Source organism: Ammospiza caudacuta, chromosome 12 (assembly GCF_027887145.1).
Source record: "Ammospiza caudacuta isolate bAmmCau1 chromosome 12, bAmmCau1.pri, whole genome shotgun sequence".
Taxonomy (NCBI): domain Eukaryota; kingdom Metazoa; phylum Chordata; class Aves; order Passeriformes; family Passerellidae; genus Ammospiza; species Ammospiza caudacuta.
In genome coordinates this window covers 5,845,842-5,868,315 of record NC_080604.1, presented here as the reverse complement: position 1 = coordinate 5,868,315, position 22,474 = coordinate 5,845,842, and the positions used below count along the sequence as shown (strand labels likewise).

The 22,474-nt window shown below is 51.6% G+C and overlaps 1 protein-coding gene across 1 annotated transcript; it reads left to right on the top strand.

The window, feature by feature from the left end:
• The first annotated feature begins 199 nt into the window (after nt 1-199).
• TRAIP (TRAF interacting protein) lies at nt 200-21,049 on the top strand. The gene is made up of 15 exons (XM_058812994.1): nt 200-408; nt 1,527-1,584; nt 2,804-2,887; nt 6,823-6,862; nt 9,410-9,537; nt 12,465-12,559; nt 13,140-13,253; nt 14,160-14,247; nt 15,763-15,852; nt 16,061-16,149; nt 16,847-17,002; nt 17,203-17,251; nt 17,773-17,898; nt 18,428-18,478; nt 19,819-21,049. The coding sequence occupies exons 1-15, from the start codon at nt 311-313 to the stop codon at nt 19,942-19,944; spliced, it is 1,392 nt and encodes a 463-aa protein (XP_058668977.1). The 5' UTR covers nt 200-310; the 3' UTR covers nt 19,945-21,049.
• The last annotated feature ends 1,425 nt before the right edge of the window (nt 21,050-22,474 follow it).

The following is a 22,474-nucleotide window of genomic DNA, read 5'->3' as shown; positions in this document are numbered from 1 at the left end:
GGGAAGGAGCCCGGGCTGGATTCCGAGAAGGAGCCCGGGTGTCACCGCGGGGCACGGGCCGGGCGGGTGGGGCACGGGGCGAGCCACGCCCACTCACACAGGGCCCGCCCATCGGACACGCCCCACAGACCACGCCCACCCAACACAGCCCCAGCCTTGGCCCCGGCCCGGGATCCCCTGAAGTCACTTCCGGGACGGGCCGGAAGCGGCGAGCTCGCGGTCGCGTTTAAACCGCGCAGGGCCGCGCGGCCGCTCCAGCCCCGGGGCCGCCACCCTCAGGAGCGTCCCCGGTCACCGGGCCGGCCCCGCCATGCCCATCCGCGCACACTGCACCATCTGCTCCGACTTCTTCGACAACGAGCGGGACGTGGCGGCCGTGCCGTGCGGGCACACCTTCCACCAGGCCTGGTGAGCGCCGGGGCGGGCGGGGGCTCGGGCCGGGCCGTGGGTATCAGCCACGGGCACCTTGTGTGGCCCCGGCGAGGGCTCGGAGGAGCTCACGGAGCTGTGCGGGGCTGTGCTGTGCTGATCACCCGTGTGAACGGGCTGTCCCCGGCGGTGGTGGAGTCGCCGTCCCTGCAGGTCCTTAAGGGAAGGCTGGATGTGGCACTTGGCACGGTGCTGATCGGCCATAGGCTGGACTCGATGAGCTCGGATCTTTTCCGACCTAATTGATTCTGTGCTTCTGTCGCTGTGCTGCCTGCGGGCTCCCTGCTCCGGAAGAGCCACTGTCACAGGGTGTTTGGAGGGAGTGATGTTGGATTATGGTGAAGGTGCCCTGGTAATTCCGTGCTTTTCTAGGACTCTGTTGAAAGGAAATGGTTCTTCTCAGGAAATAAACTTTGTGTGGGGAGAGGGTGGGCATTTGCTTTCCTGGCTAACGAGCTTGGAGAGGAGCACGGGTGTGATTGTCACTTCTCACTCAGCAGTGCTGCTCGGGCCTGCTCTCTGCCAGCAGCCAGCCGAGCAGGGAGAGCTTCCAAAGGGAACCTGCCAGCTCCAAATCATTACCTGCTCCCAAAATAAACATCCAGTGTGATGTGCTGGCTTGGTTGCAGAATGCATTAGGAGCTGTCCTGGGGAGCCCGGCAGGTTTAGGTTCATCACGGCAGAGCAGAGCCCAGCCCGGCACCCCTGGCTCAGAGATCCGAGCTCAGTGGCACCCCTGGAGCTGGAGCTGGCTGTCACAGCCTGATAGAGCAGCTCCCGTGTGCATCCACTCGCTCCTGCGAAGCTGTGGCACCTCAGTGCCTGTCTCCCAGAGAGATCTGAGCTCTGCAAAAGCTCTGCCCTGTCAAAGATAAGCTCACATGCTAAATCCAGCCAGGAATTGTCTTGGAGATGCGGGTGGAGCATGCGTGTGGAGCATGGAGCTCCTGCCGGCTGCAGTGCTGGACTGAAGGTGTGCAATTCTGCTTTATGATGAGGAGTCACATCCTGCTGTCTCCTGGGGAGCTGGGGCATAGCCCCTGGAAGCAGTGCCCCAGGGCTGTAAGGATTTACTGTGTTTTCCTTGTCTTTCTCAGCCTGTTCCAATGGTTTGACACTGCCCCGAGCCGGACATGCCCGCAGTGCAGGAACCAGGTAAAGCCATCCCCCGTGCACACCTGTGGCACCAGGGAGCCGTAGGCTGGGGTGATGCCACAAACAGGCTCGTGGTAAAAAGCAGAGGGACTTTCTGTCACTTGGGACTTCCTAGAGGAGAGGAACTCCCCTCCACAGCCCTTTGGGTTGCAGTGGGCTGAGGCTGCCCTGCTGCTGTCTGCACTGCAGCCCCTTTCAAAAGGGGCTATGGGTTTTCACAGCTTTTCCTTAGGCTGGGTAAGTATTGCCATGATAGGACGGGCTGCAAGGGCTTGTTGGGGCACCTGAGTGGTGTTTGTGGTGTGCCCAGCCCATTGCTGTCAGGTGAACAGCCCACTCTGCTGCACGTGGGCCTTACAGCCCCTCCTGGCTGAGCAGTACTCGACCCTCCCTTGAGAAAGGCAGTGGCTGGGGAGAGAAGGAAGGGTGTGCTCTGCTTCTGAGACAGGAGGCTGAGCCTTGCATTTCCATTGGCTCAACTGAGACCTGAACGTCTTTGAAGTCCCTTGTGTCACCAGCCTTCATGCCACCAGCGGGTCTTGGCACGTGGTGGCTGCAGGAGATGTTTCCTCGCTCTCAGATGAAAATTTTTAGCCAGCTGCTGCTTGCGCTTATTCTGTGTTCGTGCTTCTTTCCTCCTCTCAAGGTCTTGGCCCTTGTTCCTTCCCTGACTTGTTGATTCCCTCTGTTCTTCTCTGCCTCTTACATCTCTGGGTTACCATGGAGTTATCGCGAAATAACATCTTATGTGGCAGTAACCATGCAATTAGCTGGTGTCATGACTGTATATAATACTTAAAACACAAAGCTGTAACTGCATGGGGGAGGTGTGGAGAGCTATCAAATTCAATTACAGCACCTTCTGCCTGCAGAAAGCAGCACGTACTTCTGTCTTAGGATTTGGCATCATGTTAGCTCAGCATCAGCTGCTTTGGGCTGAGCTGCCAGAGAACAGACTGCGCTCGATTCAGAAATGTCTGAGTCTTTCTGCTGCAACTCAGGAGCTTGGCTGGAGTCACACTGCCAGAAACTGAGTGGGGGGTCTGCTGCTGTGCTGTTGAGCCAAAGCAGAGCATCAGCACTAATGGTGTCAAACACGTGATCTGATTTGCCTTTCATGGCCCTGTCACAAGACAGTACCTTCTCCCCCTCCATCTGTCTTCCATATCTGTTGTTTCCATATTTGTGCCCATCAAACTCTTCTGTCTCCTGTGTTTAGGTCAGCAAAAGACACATCATCAGTAAGCTGTTTTTTGATGTTACCCTGGACGAGCAAGCAGCACCGGATGCTGAGACCTTGCAGGTAACTTGATGGGGGAGTTCTTTCCCCATGTGATGCTTCAGCCTCCTGGGAGGATGGCCTGGCCTGCTGGTCCTCTGCCAGCAGGTGCTTCCCCAGCTGGAGCTTGCTGTGCTCATGTGTCTGACCTGAAGCATTTCAGTCTCTTTAGCATTCCCTCTGACCAAATCCCATGTGGTGACTCAAGGAGCCTCCTCTTCTTCCTGCTCTTCCTTCTGCTTCTCACTTTACCTGGAAACCTCCTGAAACACCATCTCATCAGGCTGCTGTTTCTCCATTGGGAATGAGGGTACAGAGCTGTTCCCAAGGGCAGGAGAAGGGAAATCCCAGATGCAGTGAATTGCTGCTGCTATCTGTGGTGTGGCTGTGTGTGAGCCCTGCTAATCCCTCTGGAAAGAAGGAGCCATTGGAGGAACCTTCTGTGCAGGGAGGTTGTGCAGACTGAAGGATGTGGGGCTGGGTGATTCCCCAAGAGAGATGAGGAAAGGAACTGCCTGAAGCCACACCAGTGGCAGTGAACAACATGGAAGCTGGGTCCTGGTGGGATCCTGGCTGGAGCTGGGATGCTGGTGGTGTGCTCCAAGTGCCACCTTTGGGTGCAGAGAGTTGGGTGTGAGCAGGGATAAACACAGAGTGGCTGATCCACATTCTCCTTTGTGTAGTGTGGATGAAATAGGGCTCCTTCTGTCTTGGAATTATCTGTTCCAAAAAAAGGGTGGCCGGTTGACCTTGGTATAACGGGATGCTTGTACCCTCTTGTGTTTAGAATCAGCATGTGCAGCAATTACCATAATTAGCAGTTGCCATGACAATTCTATATGTACTTTGTATGTCTTTAAAATAAAGCCAGCCAGACTAGAATGTCAGTAGCAGTGTCTTTCTCCAAGATCACCAGTAAGAAATCTGAAGACTGAAGTGTGCAGAGGAGGGGAGGAGCATTTCTGGGCCCTGGAGCTGTGTTGCCCTCACAGCAGATACATGTTTCCTTTTGTATGGATTGAGATCTGCTCCCACGGGGGTAATGAGATGGGTGACTTGGAATGGGTTGTCTGGAGAGAATCGCCCTAGAAAATCTTCCTGTTCTCTCTCACCCCCACCCCAGGATCTAAAATGGGTTCCCCCAGCCTTCTGCTCCAGGCAGGCTGTGCAGAACTGCTCCCTTGCTCAAGGGCAGGACTGTGGAGCTGCTCCTGCACAACAAGCTTAATGGTAACTCCTCCTGCTCCTGCACAACAAGCTTAATGGTAACTCCTCCTGCTCCTGTAAATCTTGTGTGTATGTGTCAGAGCAACATCTAGCCTCAGTGTACAGCCTGCTTAATGAGGGCTCTCAGGTCACCAACAGAAAGAACCAAATACTTTTCTGGGTAAATCAGCATCATTAGCCTGTGTGGGTATTCACTGCTGTGTGCACTGTACAGGCTGCTGCAGCCAGTTTCTTGTGGTGTGCTGCCTCATTTCTGGAGATGTGGGGTACCTTAAGAGCACAGATGCCTTGTTCACAATGGGTGAGGGATTAATGTCCACCTAGATGTGATATCTGCCTGTGATGGAGTGTCTGATTCTTGCCGGGCACCAATTCAAAGCAAACACATGGTGGGCCAAGCCTGGGCTCTTCAGAGGATAAGAACCTCTCTGGTATCCTCAGCCAGAAGCAATTTCACCTGAGAAAGAAAAAAAAAAAAGAAAAATCCAAGGTTTGTGATGAACCACTGCCTGGCCCTCCAAGAGCTTGGGCATAGAGTGATCATCTGTGTAATCAACTGGAGCTGTATCTGTGCAGCCCACAGCTGTCTTGGAATGAGCATTTGGCCTCCTGCCTTGAAAAGGATGTGCTAGAAAGCAAAGTGTGTAGCTGTGGCCTGCTTGTCATCTTGGGGTGACAAGCTTGGGATTCTCTTCGGAGATCCAGTCTTTGGCACCCAGTGAAGTGGTTGGAAGAGCTCCCTCATGATCTGAAACTCCTTCCTGTTGTTGCAGAATTAGCCCAATTATCTTTGGTAATTGTCTTTGTTTCTGTTTGTCACTGTTGCTGTTACTCAGAAATGTTTACAGTCACAGGAGTGCTGGGGCTGTTTTGCTTTCCTCCACCCCCAGGCTAAAACTTCCATAGAAACACCAGGGGGAACCTGGATCCCTGGAGTAGCTGTGGAGCACAGGCTAAGTGTCCAGGCATTTCTTTCCTTACTGAACCTGGGTTTAGCCTCTACTGAATTTAAAGATGGTCCTTGTGAGCAGAACAGTCTCCATGTGGCTGTTCCCAGAGCAGGAAAAGGGTGAGTTTTGGAGTGTAACACCTCAGTGAGTCTGTCAAGAGCTGCTTATGATCTGGGGACTGCAGAATTCTTCCAAATGAGATTTCAGCTTGGTGAAGAGGAGGTGGGGGGAGGATTCCTGCCTGTAAACCTGCTGGGGAAGGTAGAAGCCTTGGAGGACAGCTGTCTGTTTGTGGTCAGGATATATTCGTTTGATCTTGGGAAAATGTGGTCTTGTTACTCAGTCTGGCAGGGAGAGGAGAGCTTCTCTCAGAGGAGAGAAAATTGGGAGCGGCTTTTAGGAGCTGTGGTGGAGGATGAGGGATTTCAGATTAAGTTGATGAATGAGGTAATGTTACATAGCTGCCTGAAGTAGCCCAGGGTTTCTTCGCTATCATGAAAATTAGCACATCTTGTGAGCCCACTAATCGTTCCTGAATAGGACTTCTGAGGAAGCTACTTCAGAATAGTTCCTGCAGCAGAGTTAATTCCACATTAGCCCTCCAGCAGTTGTGCCCCTTGGGACAAGTCCCAGTCAGCTCTGCTAGGCTTTGCATTTAGTCCCTTCTGCTTTCCAGGCTTTACATCCCTCATTCTCTTTCCTGCCTTTGTTGTCACTAACAGAGCCCTAGCTCCAGTCCTGTCAGAGCTGTGGTCACTGCTGGTGCTATTCTCGGCTCAGATTTGCATGTAGCATTCCGGGCTGCACAGATTTGTGTGCCTGTGTTGGCATTTTATTGTGGTTTTATTCCACTGCAGTTCCTGCCTGACTTGTTATGTGCTTTCCTCTGCAGTTCTCTAACACAGATTTTTAAGTCATCTTCCTTTGACTCTTTCCTGCATATATTTATCTCTCTGGTTTTTCTTTTAAATATATATATATAGATATAAATAGCCTCTCTTTTTAACCTCTCTACATTTCCTTTGGCTATTTGCCAGTGTTAAATTATATCTCTTCATTTTCTCTAATTTAAACTACAGGGCATCTGCTGCCTCTTTCTGATCCTTGATGAAGGTGTTAGAAATAGTTGATGTTCCTCAGACCCTTGTGGTACCCAGGAGATTTTATGCAGTCTCAGCTGGTGTGTTATGGATTGGTTTCTCAGTGATCTGTTTCCAGCCGTTCGATTGAGCTGTTAGCTCATATCAGCATCCTGAACTGCAGTGACTTCAGTGTCTGTCAGCATGTTTGAGTGCATGCTTGGTTACCTTTTCAGGTGTCTGGCTGTGCTCTCCTGTCTCCCACCTCCATCTGATTAAAGTTCACTTCAGTTTAAAGAACTCTCAGTAATCCAGTTAGTCTGGCAACATTCCTCCCTTATTGCCTTGTTTAGGTAAAACATTATAAAAATTGTTCTTGCCCGACTTCCTGTGTTTCCCTGAGAGCCTTCCAAAATTATTCAGCTAAAACAGGATGACTGACAGTGTGAGAAACACAAGGTTGACAAGGCTAAGATGAAGCTGCGATCCTCTCTTCTCCCCCTGAAAAATGCCAGTTGGAGGTGCTCTTTCCGTTCCCTGTGATATCCGGGCTTGTAACTCTGTGCTTGTTGTTTCTATATCCCCTCTTCAGTACCTGCCTGGTCCAAAAGTCCTGCTGAGAAACCTCTTGGGTCTTTTTAAGATCTGGTGAAAGCATCTCTGGAGGACGTTTCCTAATGGGGTTTTCTGTGTTGTGTTTCAGAATGAACTGGACAAGGTGAAGGCCCAGCTGTCCTTGAAAGGTGAGTTCCTGCAGCCTGCAGGGGATCAGCAGCTCCTGGGCTCTACCTGTGCCAGGTGGCTTGGCCAGGTCTGAGGAGTCCCTGTGCAGAGGCCACCCCTCTCTGAAGCTGAGGGCATGCTTCAGGCTGCAAACTGTTTCACTAGAGCAACTTCTTGGGAGCTTTTTCTGAGGCGAGAACACCTACAGTGATGCACAGCTTATATGACAGAGCCTAAGTCCACAGCCTGCCCCAGCTCTGCTGTAACTCAGGAGTTCACTGCAAGTTTAGACAGGTAGATGCAATTTTTTTGCCCCCTTCCTAATCACAAGCTTAGAGAATTGCAGCAAAGCTCTGTCTAAAGCAGGCTTGAAAGCGAAAGCCTTGGTTTGCTTGCTGGGAAACTCACAGCTGCATATGGCAAAGGCTCATTCCCTCCAACAGATGAGAGGGTGAAAGTGGTGTCCAAAAGCAGCATTGGATTTGTTTGGCTGTTGCAGTGCCACATGTGTCGCGAGAAGAGCAGACGGAGTTTGGTGTGCACGCACTTCCATCTTCGATCTTTAATTTTAGAGGATGTTTGAGGGAGGCAGGAAAAGCAAAAGCCCTGGAGACTTGTCGATGGGTTTTAAGTATCGTCTGTAGGCAGCCTGTCATCAGAACATGAGTCATGAGCAGCAAAAGGAAAATGTCAGTCTAAGTGACAGAAATCCTAAAACATGCTAGCAGAAGGGTAAAAAAATGTTTAAAGAATGCTGGGGGCTCACCCACGCCCCAAGAGTTGTCTTTCCTCTGCGTTCCCTGCATGCACGAGACAGACATGAATAGCCAGTAGATTGAGGATTCGGTCCTTAGCCTGAGAGTAGAATTGGATGGTCTGCACGTCTCTATTCTGAGGCCTGTTCTCCTGCCAGCTTGGTTGAGTTTAGTGACTTGGTAGAGAGCCAGATCTTCTGGGGAAGGTGGCTGGGATTCTTGCTAGGATATTATCCAAGAAAAACTGCTTGAAGGCCTGCTAATCTTCTCGGCTTCTGGTGAGTAGAGGTTGGATTTGACATTCCCTGTCCCATTCTCTTTTCATACTGGAAAATGCGAAGCTCCTTCCCACCTCCTGCCTCCTTTGCTGTGGGTACTCTGCTCTCTGCTGGTTCCTGTGTATAAGTTCTCCATGTGAAGCTGTGCTCTGCTCTGTGTGCTGCAGAGGAGCTGTGGAGCTGCCAGGCTCTGATCAGCCTGCAAATGGCTCGAGAGGTGCCGAGCTCCGAGCAGGCTCTGTGGGAGGCACTCTGAATGAGCTGAAAACTCATTCCTGCAGCACGGAGGGGTTTGATTCCTGCCATCTGCCTCTGGGCAGCTGGGAACGGAGGAGGGGGAAGCCCTAACTCTTCCAGTGGGTGTGGAGTCCCTGCAAATGCAAGGTAGCATCTCCAGGCACTGCCTCTGGTGGGGAAGGGTTATTCAGATCAGCGGAGAAGCCACCCGCACGCTTCTGCTGGAACACATTTCTCTCTTGTTCCTCGGTCCCACATGGCTCTTTTACTCCCTGATTGAACAGTGCAGCTTCACTGCAGGTCCCGCTTCCACAGGATGTGCAGGCAGAATTTGAAACTGGATGGCTTGCAAGGAGAACAAGCTTTTTGGAAAAGCACTCTTTGGCTCTCTACTATTGCCAGGCTGGAGCCACAGGCAATTTTAGCAAAGGCTCTGAAGATGGTGAGCTGAAGGTTTTACCCTGCCCTCAGCAGGGTTAGGTGGAGGAGTTCCTGCTTTCCCTCATTACCCAAGTGCTTTGAGCTTCTCAACGATGCTGGCTGTTCCCTGCTTGGTCTGGCAGTTCCTGGTAGTGATTGTTACTTTCTGACCTGTCCTTCCTTTGTCTCCACAAAACAAATTGAAATACGGTGGTGGTTTCCACCACCTTCTTTCTGGTGGTCAGAGGCATGTGCTTTGCTCCTGGATTGCTAGAGGGAGGGACAGCAGGATGCAAAGGTTTTGTGACCTGCAAAAAGTGGGCACTTGGGGAATCTACCTAAGCTGTCATGTTCTGCAGTGCCCCCAGGGTGCTGCCCTTTGAAGTAGGTGCTGTGGTTAGTGAGGGCATGTGCAGCAGCTTGGTAGACCCCTGCATACAGCTGCTCAGTGGCCCCCAAAGGGGTTCCTGACATGTAAGATTGCATGTGGAGAGGATGGATACAAAGCTCTCTTCTCCAGCTGTATGACAGCTTGGTGTAACTCGAGAGGAATTATTTCCTTGTGCAAGCCTGGCTTTGAGAAAACGCAAGAGTTAAGATACATCATCTTAATGCTAGCAGGGCTGGCACTGGAAAGCTATTAAAGGGAATTTTTTATCTTTAGTAAAAAAATCTTGAAGCCTGCTGGCACTGAGAGAAGCAATTGCTCAGTACAGACCCTGGTGCAGACGCCACTTAGAGAAATGGCTCTCTCCAAGAATGGCCGAATCCTGGCAGCCTGGAGCTGAGCCTGCCAGCAGTCTGTGTGCTGCTGCTGCTGTGCTGCAACTGGAGTCTGGGTTACCAGGCCATGACCTTTCTGTTTCTTCCTTTGCAGAGAAAGAAAAGCGGGAATGCCAGGCTGTTGTGGACGGGCTGAGGGACACTCTGGATGTGCGCAATGCCACGATAGAGTCGCTCCAGAAGATGCTGGGAGAGACAGAGATGCTGTGCTCCTCTCTCAAGGTACCTTTCCTGTCCCCAGCAGGGCTAGCCATCATGCAGTCAGTGTTAGTTCTGTTGAAGATCTCTGCAGATCCTGCTAATAAAGAGATTGTGCTGGTGGGATTTTGGGTCTGGTACCTGGATTTTCATTTTGGTTTGATTAATCGAAGCAAGTGCTTTTGCTGGACTTGAGGTCCTGTTTGTGTTCTGCCTGAGGTGATTCAGAGGCATAAAAAGCCTACAGGCCTGTGGTTTGTGTACAGGAGCTCAAGGTAGTGGTATCCCTGATGAGGGAGAAATGCCAGCCCAGCCTGAGGAATGTGGCTGAGCCTCACTAATGAAGTGGCAGTGCTGGTTATAAAGGTAGTAGCAGGAATCTAGTGTGGGAACTAGCCCCAGCACCCCGTTGCTGAAACAGTGGTTCCCTGAGGTAGCATGTTCTTCTGAAATGGGTTTAGGCCAAGTGGGATTCAAGGAAAATTAGTTTCTTACTTTGATCGGGTGGAGAAATCAAACTGAAAAATATGGAGGGGGAGTTGCAGGCTTCAGCTGAGTGGGATCTGATCCAGCTAACTCTCCTGTCTCTGTTCTGTTGCCAGGGCTTTGCCTCAGTTAGGTTAGTAATGTTGTGAAGTCCAGGGATCAAATATTCCTGTTGTGCTTCAGCGTGCAGTGACTCAGTGTGTAGTCATGTACTATGCATAAACAGCAAGAGGAAGAGGGCAAGAGCAGGAGCAGCTTTGTTGGGATGTCTTGGAGCAGCTTTGCCTTGATGCTGGGCTGGGCACTCTGTGCTGTGTGAAGGTGATGTGCCTGTCTCAGGAAGGTGGGGTGCAGGCAGGTGAGGTTGTGAGCTGCAGGCTGGAAAGTGGGATAAGTGTCTACTGCACTTCCCATGCTGTCTGACCCAGTGTCCTAAACTGTGTCCTGTTTCTTGACCTGCCAGGCCAAGTGGCCCAGAGAGAGCTTGTAGACATGTCCTGGTGCTGTTGTGCTATATACTTCCTGCAGCTGGGCTCTTCTGGGAGGAAGCATCTGGGGGATCTACCTGATACTAGGGCAGAAGGAGTAAGGAATTAATGCCAGGCTGGCCTCACTGTGGGCCAGCACAACTGTTTTTGCCCATGGGATTATATCCAATCTGCTTGCATGTAAAGGCAAGCTGGATCTTGGCCATGCCATAGGTGCTGGTGTGATCCTGGATAGGTCAGTGGCAGGATGCCCCCCTACTCCAGCAGAAATAACTGTGACAGTGGAAGCTGGTACTTGTGCTCAACTCAGCATCTCAGTGCTGGGTATTCCTGCCTTGACACCTCTGGAGGAGGCTCTGTGTTTATCTTCCCTGTTGCAAAACCCTCTCTGTATGCTTAAGTCCCTTTAATGAAAGCTGGGCAGGGCAGAAGGATTAGGGACCTGGAGGTATCTTTTCTGTGCTGTATGGGGTTTCCCAGTTGAATGCCAAGCACTGTCTTAAACTGCATCATTAAAGATTAAAGCACTGAACTTCTGCAGTGAAAATACAGGCTTAACTGGCTGTGACGCAGGCTAAGGCTGTGAGCTGGGCCTGTCTTCTGCTGGCACTGCCAGTTTGCTGCAGTTTCAGGCTGGCTGAAGCTGGGGCCTCTGCCTTGACCAGGCACAGAACACTGCTGTGAGGATCTGGAGTGTTGAGAGTTCTGGTTAGGGAAAAGCCAAAGACAGACTCCAGTTAAACAAGAGTGACACATGAGCCTGCAACACTGTCCCTTCTCAACTTCCCAGTGGTTTCACAGCTGTTTGGTTTCTGTGGCAGGAAGTGGATAAAATCCTTGAACTTGACTGGGAAGGAGCTTTACAAGGCAATGATCTTTTGCCAGGCCTTTCCCTGCAATCAGCACTGTGCTGAAACCAGAGCCTTTCAAAGTTGCTGTGCAAGGTGCCCAGGCACACTCAAACCTAGACAGCACAGATGCCTCAGAATGGTGCTAATTCAGCTATTCCCATCCTCTGGCACACTGCAGATGTGTGCTTTTCCATCTCAGCTGAGGTTCTGTGTTACTGCTGGAGAGGCAATATGTGGTGGTGTTTGCAGGGTTCCCAGGACAGGGGAAGAGATAAGAATCTTGACTCCATGTTTCAGAAGGCTGATTTATTATTTTATGATATATTATATGAAAAGAAAATTATATATTAAAACTATACTAAAAGAATAGAAGAAATTATTTCATCAGAAGGCTTGAAAGGAAAGGAATGGAATGATAATAAAATCTTGTGACTGCTCACAGCCTCGACACAGGTGGCTGTTGTTGGTCATCAAGTAAAAACAATTTCGCATGCTGGGTAAACAATTCTCCAGATCACATTCCACAGTAGCAAAACTGAAGCTGAATGGAGAAGCTGAAGCTTCTCAGCTTCTCAGGAGAAAAGATCCTGGCAAAAGGATTTTTCATTAAATATGCCTGTGACAGCAATAGGCTGCAATAGACTTGCAGCAGGTGAGAGAAGTGCCTGGGGGGTTGTCTGGTTTGCCTGAGGTCTCCCAGAAGAGACCCCTTCATTCCTATCTATGCTCTAAGCAGCTAATAGCAAGGAGAGTTGGGAGGCTGAAGCAATCAGCTGTGCAGGGAGGGAAAGGCAATAGCAAGATTTGCTTGCTGTGGACTCCTTTGCTTTTGAAAAACAAATTGTCACCACTGCATACAGGGCACTGTGCAGCAGAGAGGGGCTGTGACACGGGTTCAGCTCCAGCCTTGCCTTGTGATCAGCACTGAGACCCTGCTGTACTCATGGGGAGCAGAGCTGGGAGTGCAGTGGGAGGAAGTCAACTCTCCATAAGCCCAGGCTGCTGAGGTGGTGAGAGCATTCAGCTGATGTGTGCTCCCAGCTGCCCGCAGTGCACATAACCCAGGATGTTTCTCCAGCAATCCCTGGAGCCTCACAGCAGGCTGGGTGTGCTTGCTTCCCTGCAGAAGCAGATGAAATTCCTGGAGCAGCAGCAGGAGGATAACAAAAGTTCGAAGGAGGAGGCTCGCCGGCTGCGGAACAAGCTGAGAACCATGGAGAGGTGAGATCCAGAGTGCAGGCTGGGCTGCACACACACCTTTGCCCTTTCTAGGGAGGGGAGCAGGGTCCTGCTGCAGCACCCACCTCCATGTGCTGGATCATCTCATCTTGAACTTTGAAATGGCTGCTTTTAGCTGCCCTTGTATGCCTCCTGCCCCTGCTGTTTGCAGACAGCTGCTCTCATTAAAGAGCAGTAAGGCAGGGTACTGGCCTCGTCTCTAGTGCACTGAGCATGGCTATGTGCCATTTCTGTTATCAGAGGATGCTTGGGGCAGAATGCCAGTCCAGTAGCACAGTGAGCCACAGGGCTATAGGGACCAAGAGCTGGGCATCAGTTCCATGTGCAGTATGTGTGTGCAGCTGCCCCTTCTCTAGTCCAAGCAGTGCTGCTTTTCCCCAGTGAAAAGCCCTGCTTGAGGTGAGGCAGCTGTCTCTCTTCTCCCATGACACCCAGAATGCCTGCAGGAGAAGCTCAGGCTACACCAGCCCCTTGAGGGGGAAGCAGGGCTTTTGTCTCTTTCCCAGGTCAGTTTGTGATTCATGAGCTGAGGGTATGTTTTTGTTTGTGTTTTTTTGTGCAGGATCGAGCTGTTGCTTCAGAGTCAGCGCTCAGAAGTGGAGGAGATGATCAGAGACATGGGAGTTGGGCAGGCAGCAGTGGAGCAGCTTGCAATCTACTGTGTCTCCCTCAAGAAGTAGGTGCTGCAGGCTTGGCACAGCTGGCTGGTGTTGTCCTGGGAGTGCCCAGGGAGAACCCTCTGCCGAGCACCCAGAGGCACATGGGCTCTGTGGGGCTTTCACCACCTCTTAGGGCTTCCACTGGGCTTTGACTGACAGATCCTGGGGACCTAGTTTGGAGCCTGTCACACTGAACTGTTCCTCTTGTCGCTGTAGTGACATGTGTGTCACCATGGGAACTGTCTCCAGAGTTGTAGTGCACCTATGAAGTGATGATGATGATTCCCTCTGCTTTCCTCTCATGCCCCGGGGAAAGCAAGCGGACGCAGAGCTCTGGGTTGTGCCCTCTGCAGCACTGCACTGTGCAGCTGTGGCCTCTGGCAAAGCAAGCCTCCACTGCTGCCCTCCCCTACCTGGATATCCATCTGGTCCTGCTGGGGAAAAAACACAGCTTTTTTTGTGTCTGTTCTGATAGCAGCTGAATAACTGCAGCTTTGGTACAAAGCTGTAATGAGGCAAGTGTCCCTGTGGTGTAATTGGGAATGAATGTGCATGGCCAGTAGTGGGAAGTCTCTGAAAAGTCACTTAAAGCAAAGTCCCCTGTTTGCTGCCAGCATGGAGGCTGTGCTCTGTTTTCTGTCTTTTTCACTGGCAACTGAAACATCACTGGCTCTGGTTCCCATTTTGCTGCTGGAATCAGGCAGGGTACCCCATGCAGGTTTTTTCTCCCCCATGGTGTAGTGGAATGTGTGACAGTGTTAGTACACTCACTCCTCTTTGTTCCTTAAAGGGCATTGTATCTCCTGGGTTTTCTCTGGTGGCTGTGCAGGTCCAGAGCTTCAATTTGAGGGTTTTGGCTTGTCTCTGAGAAGTTCTGGCTCAGGTGCCTTACAAACAGTGTGACTCTTTGGGTCTCTTTGTAGGGAATATGAGAATTTGAAGGAGGCTCGGAAGATCTCTGGTGAGATGACAGAGAAGCTAAAAAAGGAGCTGTTTTCTGTCAATAATAAGGTAAAGGAGAGTGTGAGTTGCCAGGGTGACATCTGGTCTGTAGATCCCTGTCCATAACTGAGGCCCAAGGCCTCTGCAGTGACCCCTTCCCACACTGATAGGTACAGGTGTGTGGAAGGGCCAGGCTGGGTTTCTGGGTCAGGATGTGATGTGGTGAGCAAACAGCTCATGGGCTGTTGTCAGGAGGGCAGTCTCTGGGGACAGTGCTGGGGCAGCATGTGCAGAGCCAGCCAGAGTTTGGCAGGGAGCCTGTGCTGGAAGGCAGCAGCACACAGGTGCTCCACTGCTCCCACTGGGTTCTGGAAGTAGCAATTCCTTCATCCGACTACTCTGCTGAGCACTCAGCTGCCAGCTCCTCCTGCTGCAGAGCTGGGCCCCATAGGAAGTGGGAAGGGGTTTGGAGGCAGTATTAGTTGAGCAGGGCTTAGTCCTGGCTTGGCACATCCAGTCACACCCAGCCCTGTGCCTTCAGCCAAGTGAACTGGGCCAGGGCTCCCACATCGTGCTGTGCCCAGGCAGGAGAGCTTCCCAAAGCACAGTGAGGACACACAGGTGGCCCTGCACAGAGCCTGCCTGGGCTGCTCCTGAGCTGGTGCAGAGCCTGGGGATGCTGACCTGCCTCTGCTGCTGTGCTCCCCCTGCTCCAGGCATGGCTGGGCTCTGTTAGCTCAGGTCAGGCAGGACTGTCTTTGTTCTGGGAGTGCACCCCTGTGAAAAGCGTGTGTGTAGCCTCACTCCCCAAGGCACAGGTGTTCCCTGGGGCATCCCTGTGCCTAAGCCAACAAAGTGAGAAGCTGTGGGTGGATTTGGCCTACTTTTGTTACTCAGCCATAGCTGCTGTCCCCTGAAATGGAGAAGGAGTTTTTCAGATTGCTGTGCTGTGCTCCCCAGAGAAGTTAACCCCTCCACAAGGTTCTGCTGCTGGAATTGGGCTGCTCCTGACTGAGTCAGCCCCAAGCTGTGGTGGCCAGTGGGGTCAGGAGGATGCGAGTCAGTGCACAAGGGGCTCAGGCTTGGCTGCCAGAGAGCTGACTGTACCCACAGAGTGTGAGCTGGCCCAGGCTCCTGGACCCTCTGAAGTGTCTGAAATGGTAGCAGGCCACTTCCTGACCCCTGCTGCTGGCATGCTTCCCTGTTGAATCAGGCTTGTCCATGTGCCAGCGCTGCTGATGCACAGCCATCCTCCAACCTGTGGTTTGTGATTCCTGTGCTCAGCTGTGTCCGGAGTCCTGCAGCAATTCAGAATGCAGCCACCAAGTGTTAGAGCAGTGAAAAACTCTTGCCGTGAGGCATAAATGCTGGGCAAGCAGCCCTGGACATCCCTCTGCAGGCAGCTTGTGGAATTGGGTAGGGATTGGATTGCACTGGTACAGGAGAGGTTGGTCAGACTGACACAGGAAAATGGAGCCCTGAAACAGGGGAAGCAGCATGTGCTGCAGAGCACACTGCTCTCACAGGGCTCTGCAGTCCCCCCTACCCAGATCAGTGTAACCCACACTCTGCTGTGTTCTCTAGTTGCAGAAAACGACTTCAGAGTTGGAGAAGACAAAGGAGGAGTTAAAAAGCACACAGAAGGATCTGAAGAATGCAGACAAGGAGATCTTGGTGAGAATATCTTTCTTCATGGCCAGCTGCCAGTTACTGCAGACTGGTCTGCAGCTGCAAAGCCAGGAGTTATGCTGGCTTTTGCTCAGGGACTAAATTTCCCAGCCTACCTCTGAGCTCCACCTGATGTTGATTTATGGAAAAGGGGCAAAGGATCTACTGCTAAATTTTTCCTTATCTCACTGGCTGCTTTCCATTTTCTCTCCAGAGTTTGAAGAAGAAGATAGACATCCTGCAGGACACCCTGAAGGTCCCATCTGTAACCAGGGAAACACTCAGTCGGCTAGTCTTGGAAAGGTTAGTGAGCTGCATCCTCACACACAGTACAGGCATGTAGGGGACAGGTTCAAAGCCAGAGTTGACAGTTTAACTGAGAAAGCAGAGATGTACTAGTCTGGCAGGTGTTGCAGAGTTATGGTGGTTTTGTTCCTTGTATCCTTTTTCTTGTGGCTGATGTGATGATGTTTGGTTTATGTGGAGAAAATCTCTGAGGGTTTGGGTCAGGAGAGGGAGGGTGGAGGAATGGCCTGGGTTGTGAAAAAGTCTTTGTCACTGTGCCCTGCGTGGGAAGCACCCCTAAAACTGCTGTTCTTGTGGCTTTAGAGTTGGCCATGTGATGAGCATGCACTGGTATATGGTGACCAAAGATCTCAGCTAGGCATAGGAATCTGTCCTGAGAAATGACATCTGGTTTTATGCAGCCTTTCTTGAGGAGCCTGTGCCATTAGCCCAGTAGAGACCGCTGGGTTGTGTGCACAGAGCAGCAGTGTGTTAGTGTGGTTCCTGTCCTCTGGGTGCTGGTGTCACAGCACTCAGCATTTGAGGGGGAGCAGTAATTTGGGACATAGAATTTAAACTCTGGGGTTCAGATTGTCCTTTCTTTCATGTGCAAGCAGAATGGGGCTGTCTGGGCACTCAGTGTTGTGGGGTGCAGCTCTGCCTTGCCCTGGGTGCAGGCAGTGCCTCAGTGGCTGATGCTTTTCCTGCCTTGCAGCCCTGCTCCCATGGAGCTGCAGCATCCCAAGCTCCACCGCCCGGCCCACAGCGATGAGATCAATCTGGATGCCACGTTGGATGTGGCCACCCCTGAACACCAGCCCTGCACAGCTCCCCTTGGCCCTGCAAAAAGGCAGAAGCTGGATAAAAAGCCGTGAGTTTTCCCTCCTCTTTCTGCTTCTAAAGGAGATCAAAGTCTCACTGCTTTGGAAGTTTCTGTGTGAGATCAGATAGCTCTCCAGCTGCCTGATGGCGTGCTGCAAGCTTTGTCGTCATTTGCTTGGCCTTGTCTGTCCTTGCCAGCTCCATTTGAACAATAAATCTCTGCTGATTTGCTCCTTGGGCTCCTTACAGGCCTCCTGTGGTAAATCTGGCGAAGAAAGTTCTGAAGGAAGCAGTGGAGGTAAAAGGACTAATCTTGATTTTTCTGTGTCGCCTCTTTGATTCTGCCGTTAATAAGCTTGGAATAAAGAATCTATTTTCTCCCTTGTGGCCATAGACTGGCCCATCTATAGAACCAGTCTATGCTTCAAAGTGTTTTCCTTGATGGTCTCCTAGAAACACTGTTGCTGCCTCAGGCCTCCTGGAGCTGGGCAGGAGAAGGGAGGGTGGGGACCCACTTGCTTGCTGATGATTCTGCCCCAGATGTGCTTCACAAGCACCACTGGAGCTGACCACAGGGGCTGTGGGGGTCAGCTGAGGTGGCTGTTTGCCCAGGCTTGCTGGTGGCAGTGTCCTGCCTCCTGGGCACAGTTCCACATAAGCCCCAGTGGGAGGTTGGGAGCTGCTGGTTTTCAACCTGATGTGATATGGCAGTAACCATTACCTTGAATAGCTATCTGTGTTGTCAGTGCTGCCTGAATGTGGATTCCATTCAGCAGATTGTGCTGGTTAAAGGGCTTTTCTTGTTATTTTGTGGGACAGAACGGGGCAGATGATCTGGAGGATGATGCTCTTAAAGGACTCTTGCCAGCATTCATCAGGAACTCTTTTCTCTCCAAGAAGCCATCTTCGGGTGGTGTGCTGGGTTCCCACAGGAACACGGGCTCTGTAAGTATGACTGTCCAGTTGGTGAGTGTGCCCAGGGCTGGCACTGCCACCTCTGTCCTGAACTGACCCTGAAAGAGGAAGTGAATGAGGCTTTTACCTTGCCACATTCAGTGTGTGGAAAATAAATCTCAGAGCACAACCTGGCTACTTCCCAGTCCTGCAGAGCTCCAGGGATGACAGATGCTCATTCCTTTCCTGGCAGCAGACTAAGTGGCTCTCAATGTCCTATTCCTCCACCTCCTTGGAGCTTAGTGTATTCTCCTTGCATTCCTCAATCCCAGTGACAAAATCCTAAGCCTTGGTTTGCTTATCTGAGAAAATGCCCAATATTTCCAAACTTTGTTAATACCCATGGATCTGTTTTTTTCCAAAAGTGAGGACTCTAGCACAAGTACTGAGTGTTTCCAAGTGCTTTAATCCCCCTCCAGCAGCTGTGGTCTGCAGGACTCCCCCTTCCCCATACCCAGCATGAGGAGAAGTAGCCAAGGCTCTGTGTGCTGCTCCAGGCTCATTTGTTTCTCTCTCCTAGGTGAGGATGGGCTATGATGGCATGGGAGGCAGGACAAAGTTCATAGAGCCAGTATCCTTTCCTGCAGCTTGTGTGGCACTACTGATGCTGTGGGCACCTCATTTCTGATCCTTCTCTTTGGTCTCAACAAAAAATAGACTTAGGATCCTCAAGGAATGATCCAAGCTCTCTCTGAACAAATCTGAGCTCAGCAAAGGCATCAAGGTCCTGAACTTGCTGAGAGCACTTGTGGCTGGTTCAGAGGAGTGCCTTAGCTAGAAATCAGTGCAATTTTCAGGGACTGCCTGTGCCCTTGAGATCTAACAGCAGCAGTGTAGCACAGCCTCTTCTGGCTGTGTGCCTGCCTGCCTGTGCAGCTGGAGCCTTCATTCTGTGGGATGCTGCTGCTCCACAGTGGTGAGGAGTGGCTGGGCTGAGCTCATCCCCAGGTGTGGAGCTGTTCCTGCCTTGGGATTGCTCTGCCATGGGAGGCTGCAGGCTCTGGCTGCTCTGCCTTCACCTGCACAGTGTCCTGGCTCAGGAGGACTTGCAACTCAAACAGATATGCTGTTAAAATGCTGGTTTATGTGCAGGGGAATAGCATTGAATCGTGAAATCATTAATGTTGGAAAAGAGCTCTAAGAGAAGAGTCCAACCATTAACCCAGCATTAGCAAGCCCACCACTAACCCATGTCCCTAGCCAACATGTCTGCATGTGTGGTGGTGTTCACAGGGGTCCCAGGACGAGAGAAGAGACGAGAATGTTGACTCTGTTTAGAAGGCTGATTTATTATTTTATTATATTAAAACTATACTAAAAGAATAGAAGAAAGGATTTCATCAGAAGGCTTGAAAGGATAGGAAAAAGAATGGAATGAATAACAAAAGCTTGTGACTCTCAGACAGCCTGAGCCAGCTGACTGTGATTGGCCGTTAATTAAAAACAACCACATGAGACCAATCACAGATGCACCTGTTACATTCCACAGCAGCAGATAACCATTGTTTACATTTTGTTCCTGAGGCCTCTCAGCCTCTCAGGAGAAAAAAATCCTAACAAAAGGATTTTTTATAAAATGTGTCTGTGACATGTATGTTTTTTGAATGCTTCCAGGGACTTCCACCACTTCCCTGGGCAGCCTGTTGGAATGCTTGACCACCTCTTTAGTGAAGAGATGTTTCCTAATACCCAGTCTAAAGCCCCTGTTTGGGAAATGTTCCCTGACACGTGGGACAGGCGTGTGCCCGAGCTCTGCTCCTGTGAGAAGGCAGCAAAGCCCATCCTGTCCTCACGGATGCAGGTGCATGGCAGGGTCCCAGGCCTGTGGTTCAGATTGGACTGCAGCAGGTGTTGGATCACTTGTGTTCCCAGGGCACCGATCTGTGCTTTCCTTGACAGTTTTACCTCCAGACAAACCTGGCAGAAATCCGTCCATTACAGGTTAGGAGCAAGAAGAAGGTCTCCAGACCAGCATCTGCAGCTCCTGCACCTTCCTCCAGCAGCAGCCAGGCCAGAATGGACACTTTCCTGCTATGAGAGCCCCTGACTTCCTGGGAGAGGCTTGGAGAAGAGGCTGCAGGGCAGAGCACACTTGCCCAGAGCCTGGCACGAGGCAATGTGCAGCCACCAGTGCCTGGGGTACTGTTCACAAAGCTCTGATGCTGCCCTGTGGTGAGATGAGCTGCCCTGGGGAGAATCCTGCCCCTGCAGCAAGCCTCTGGAGGCCAAGCCTCTGGCTAATTAATGCCTGGACTGAGTTACCCTCATTTTACCATTCCTTCCTCCATTTTTTCATGCAGAATTAACAGGGTTTTCTTGCCTTCTGGCCTCCTCAGAGTTCTGCAGTTGCTGCTGCTTTGGGCTCTCTGGCACCAGGTGGAACTGCCCTTGTTGGATGCAGCCACAAGCAGGAGATGCAGGAAGGGTGTCTGGGATGTCAGTCTGGAGAGCAGCAGGGAGAAGGGACCTGGACCAGCTCCATGCCTGGTGTAAATAGTTCCAAGAAAGTTTACTGGAGGAAGAAGTGTGTAGAGCACCCTGTGTGGCTGTCAAGTGTTTGTATATTCATCATCAAATTAAACACCTTCCCTCAGCCACAGGCCTCTTGGGGCTGGGGAGATCCACAGGTGGCCTTGGGAACTGTGTTGCCCTATTCTGGATCATGAAATCTGGAGTGGTCTTGCAGGCTTGGCACTGAAACTACTGACCTGGAAGGAAAGTATTGGGGTGAGCATTCCTGCTGCACATGGAAGCAGAGGAAGGTGTGCTGGTGTGAGTTTTGTGCTTGGCATGTGTGGGTGTGAAACTTGTTTATTAATTTCTATGTTTTAATAAGAGTATTTTTATGATTTTGTAACTGTTCTACCTTGTGATGAGAGGGTTTGGAATGGCCTGGAGAAGTGATGAAGGGGAGGGGGAGGCTGGTGGGGCTGAACATGTCTGGGTTCTTCAGCTTGGAGCCGTGGAACAGGAGGTCCACCCCTGAAGCAGGACTGTCCAAGCTACAAGGAACAGATGTGGTGAGGCACCTCATAAAGCCCTCTCCTGTACAAATCTGACCTTTCCTATTTCCAGCTGCTTCAGGCCAAATTTGTATTACTGGACTGGCTAAAAACATGGTTTTTGGGAATAAAATATATTACTGTGCACACTTGTTAACACAACTGGCCTCTGACCATTTTCCAGCCTCTTGCACCTCAGGGTGGAGGTCTGAGCTGGGGTGATGGATGTGCTCAACCCTTCAGGTTCCTTTGGGGTGGCAGGCCCCTTGTGCAGGGAAGGACAGGGGTGGGGTGAAGCCAAGGGGACAGTGATGCCCATCCTCAGGGAAGGGAACAAGGCACAGCCCTGCAGAGCACGAGCTGTGTCTCACCTGCAGCACCTGAGGCTGTGGAATTCAGTGGAATGAGGGGAGAGTTTGGAGGAGCCAGGAGAGAGGGTTCAGAGGGCTGGAAAAAAAAAAACTTGGGGGGACTTAATCAAGCAAAGTGAATTCTGCAGAGGAGAAGCCTGGGTGGGGGTCTGCAAAGAGCCTGCTGTCCTTGTCCCTTCGAGGTAGGTGTCAAATGCCTGTAAATGCAAGACTTGCTCTGGATCTCTCCAGTTCAGGAAGACCCTTTTAAGAAGGCAGCATGGGCTTCCATGCTGGGGTGCTGGAGAGCAGGTGTGGTGTCTGCCCATAATGGGAGAGCAGATGCCAGCCTGCAGTGCCAGGGTTGAGAAGGGTTTTGGGGCTGTTTTGATACCAGGGCAAGTTTAATCTGAAGTTTGAGTGTCTTGTCTGGGCACTGCCTGCACAGCACTGCTGCTGGCAGCTGCTCCAACCTCTGCTGCATTCAGGGTGGATGTTTTGAGTCTCCTGTGTTTGGGGAACACATCACCTCAGGAAAAAATCCAAACAAACCAAACTTTGTGTATGTTCTGGCCACCTGCTAAGTCCTGGCTCTCATCTATTCTTGCACTTCAACCTTCCATAGCCTTGCTGCTCCTGGGTTGTTTCTGACGTGTTTTTGTTCTGGTTTATTGTACATCTGTTGCCCTGCCCAAAACTGAAGCCGTTTTATTCTCTTACTCAGTGCTTTCGTATCCTCCAAAGCTCTTTTCCTCCCTTGTTACACCTTCTGCACCCCATCCCTGCTCCTCGGGGGACAGCAGTGACCTCCAGTGCCAGCATTCCCTTCCCTGGGCTGGGGATAATGAAGGGGCGGGGAAGGCGCTCAGGTCCCTGTTCCTGGGGCTCATTGGAGCCGGTTGCTATTTCGGTGCGCTCCGAGGTGAGGCTGGACCCAGTTTCACGTTTATTTTGGGATTTAGCGCGTGTGAGTTGACTCACAGCCCATAAAAAGCAGCCGCCAGCCCTGCCCGGGCCCGGCTCCGCCCAGGCTGGCGCGCCCAGCGACAATTTTGGGTCCCCGCTGGGGTCCCCCGAGGGGGGTCCGGGCCGTGGCAGCCGCAGGGTGGCATCAGGGGACCGGCGGTGGCAGGGCGTCCCTCCGCCCACGGGGACCGGCACCGTTAATTACCGCCCCTCATTAACGGCGGGGACGGGAGGGAGCCCCGGTGGTGT

Excerpts from the sequence above, each read along its gene's own strand:
- TRAIP (XM_058812994.1), top strand. The coding sequence starts at position 311 with ATGCCCATCCGCGCACACTGCACCATCTGCTCCGACTTCTTCGACAAC. Across the intron at positions 13,254-14,159 it reads TACTGTGTCTCCCTCAAGAA|GGAATATGAGAATTTGAAGG; the intron begins GTAGGTGCTGCA and ends GTCTCTTTGTAG. Across the intron at positions 17,003-17,202 it reads CAGAAGCTGGATAAAAAGCC|GCCTCCTGTGGTAAATCTGG; the intron begins GTGAGTTTTCCC and ends GGCTCCTTACAG.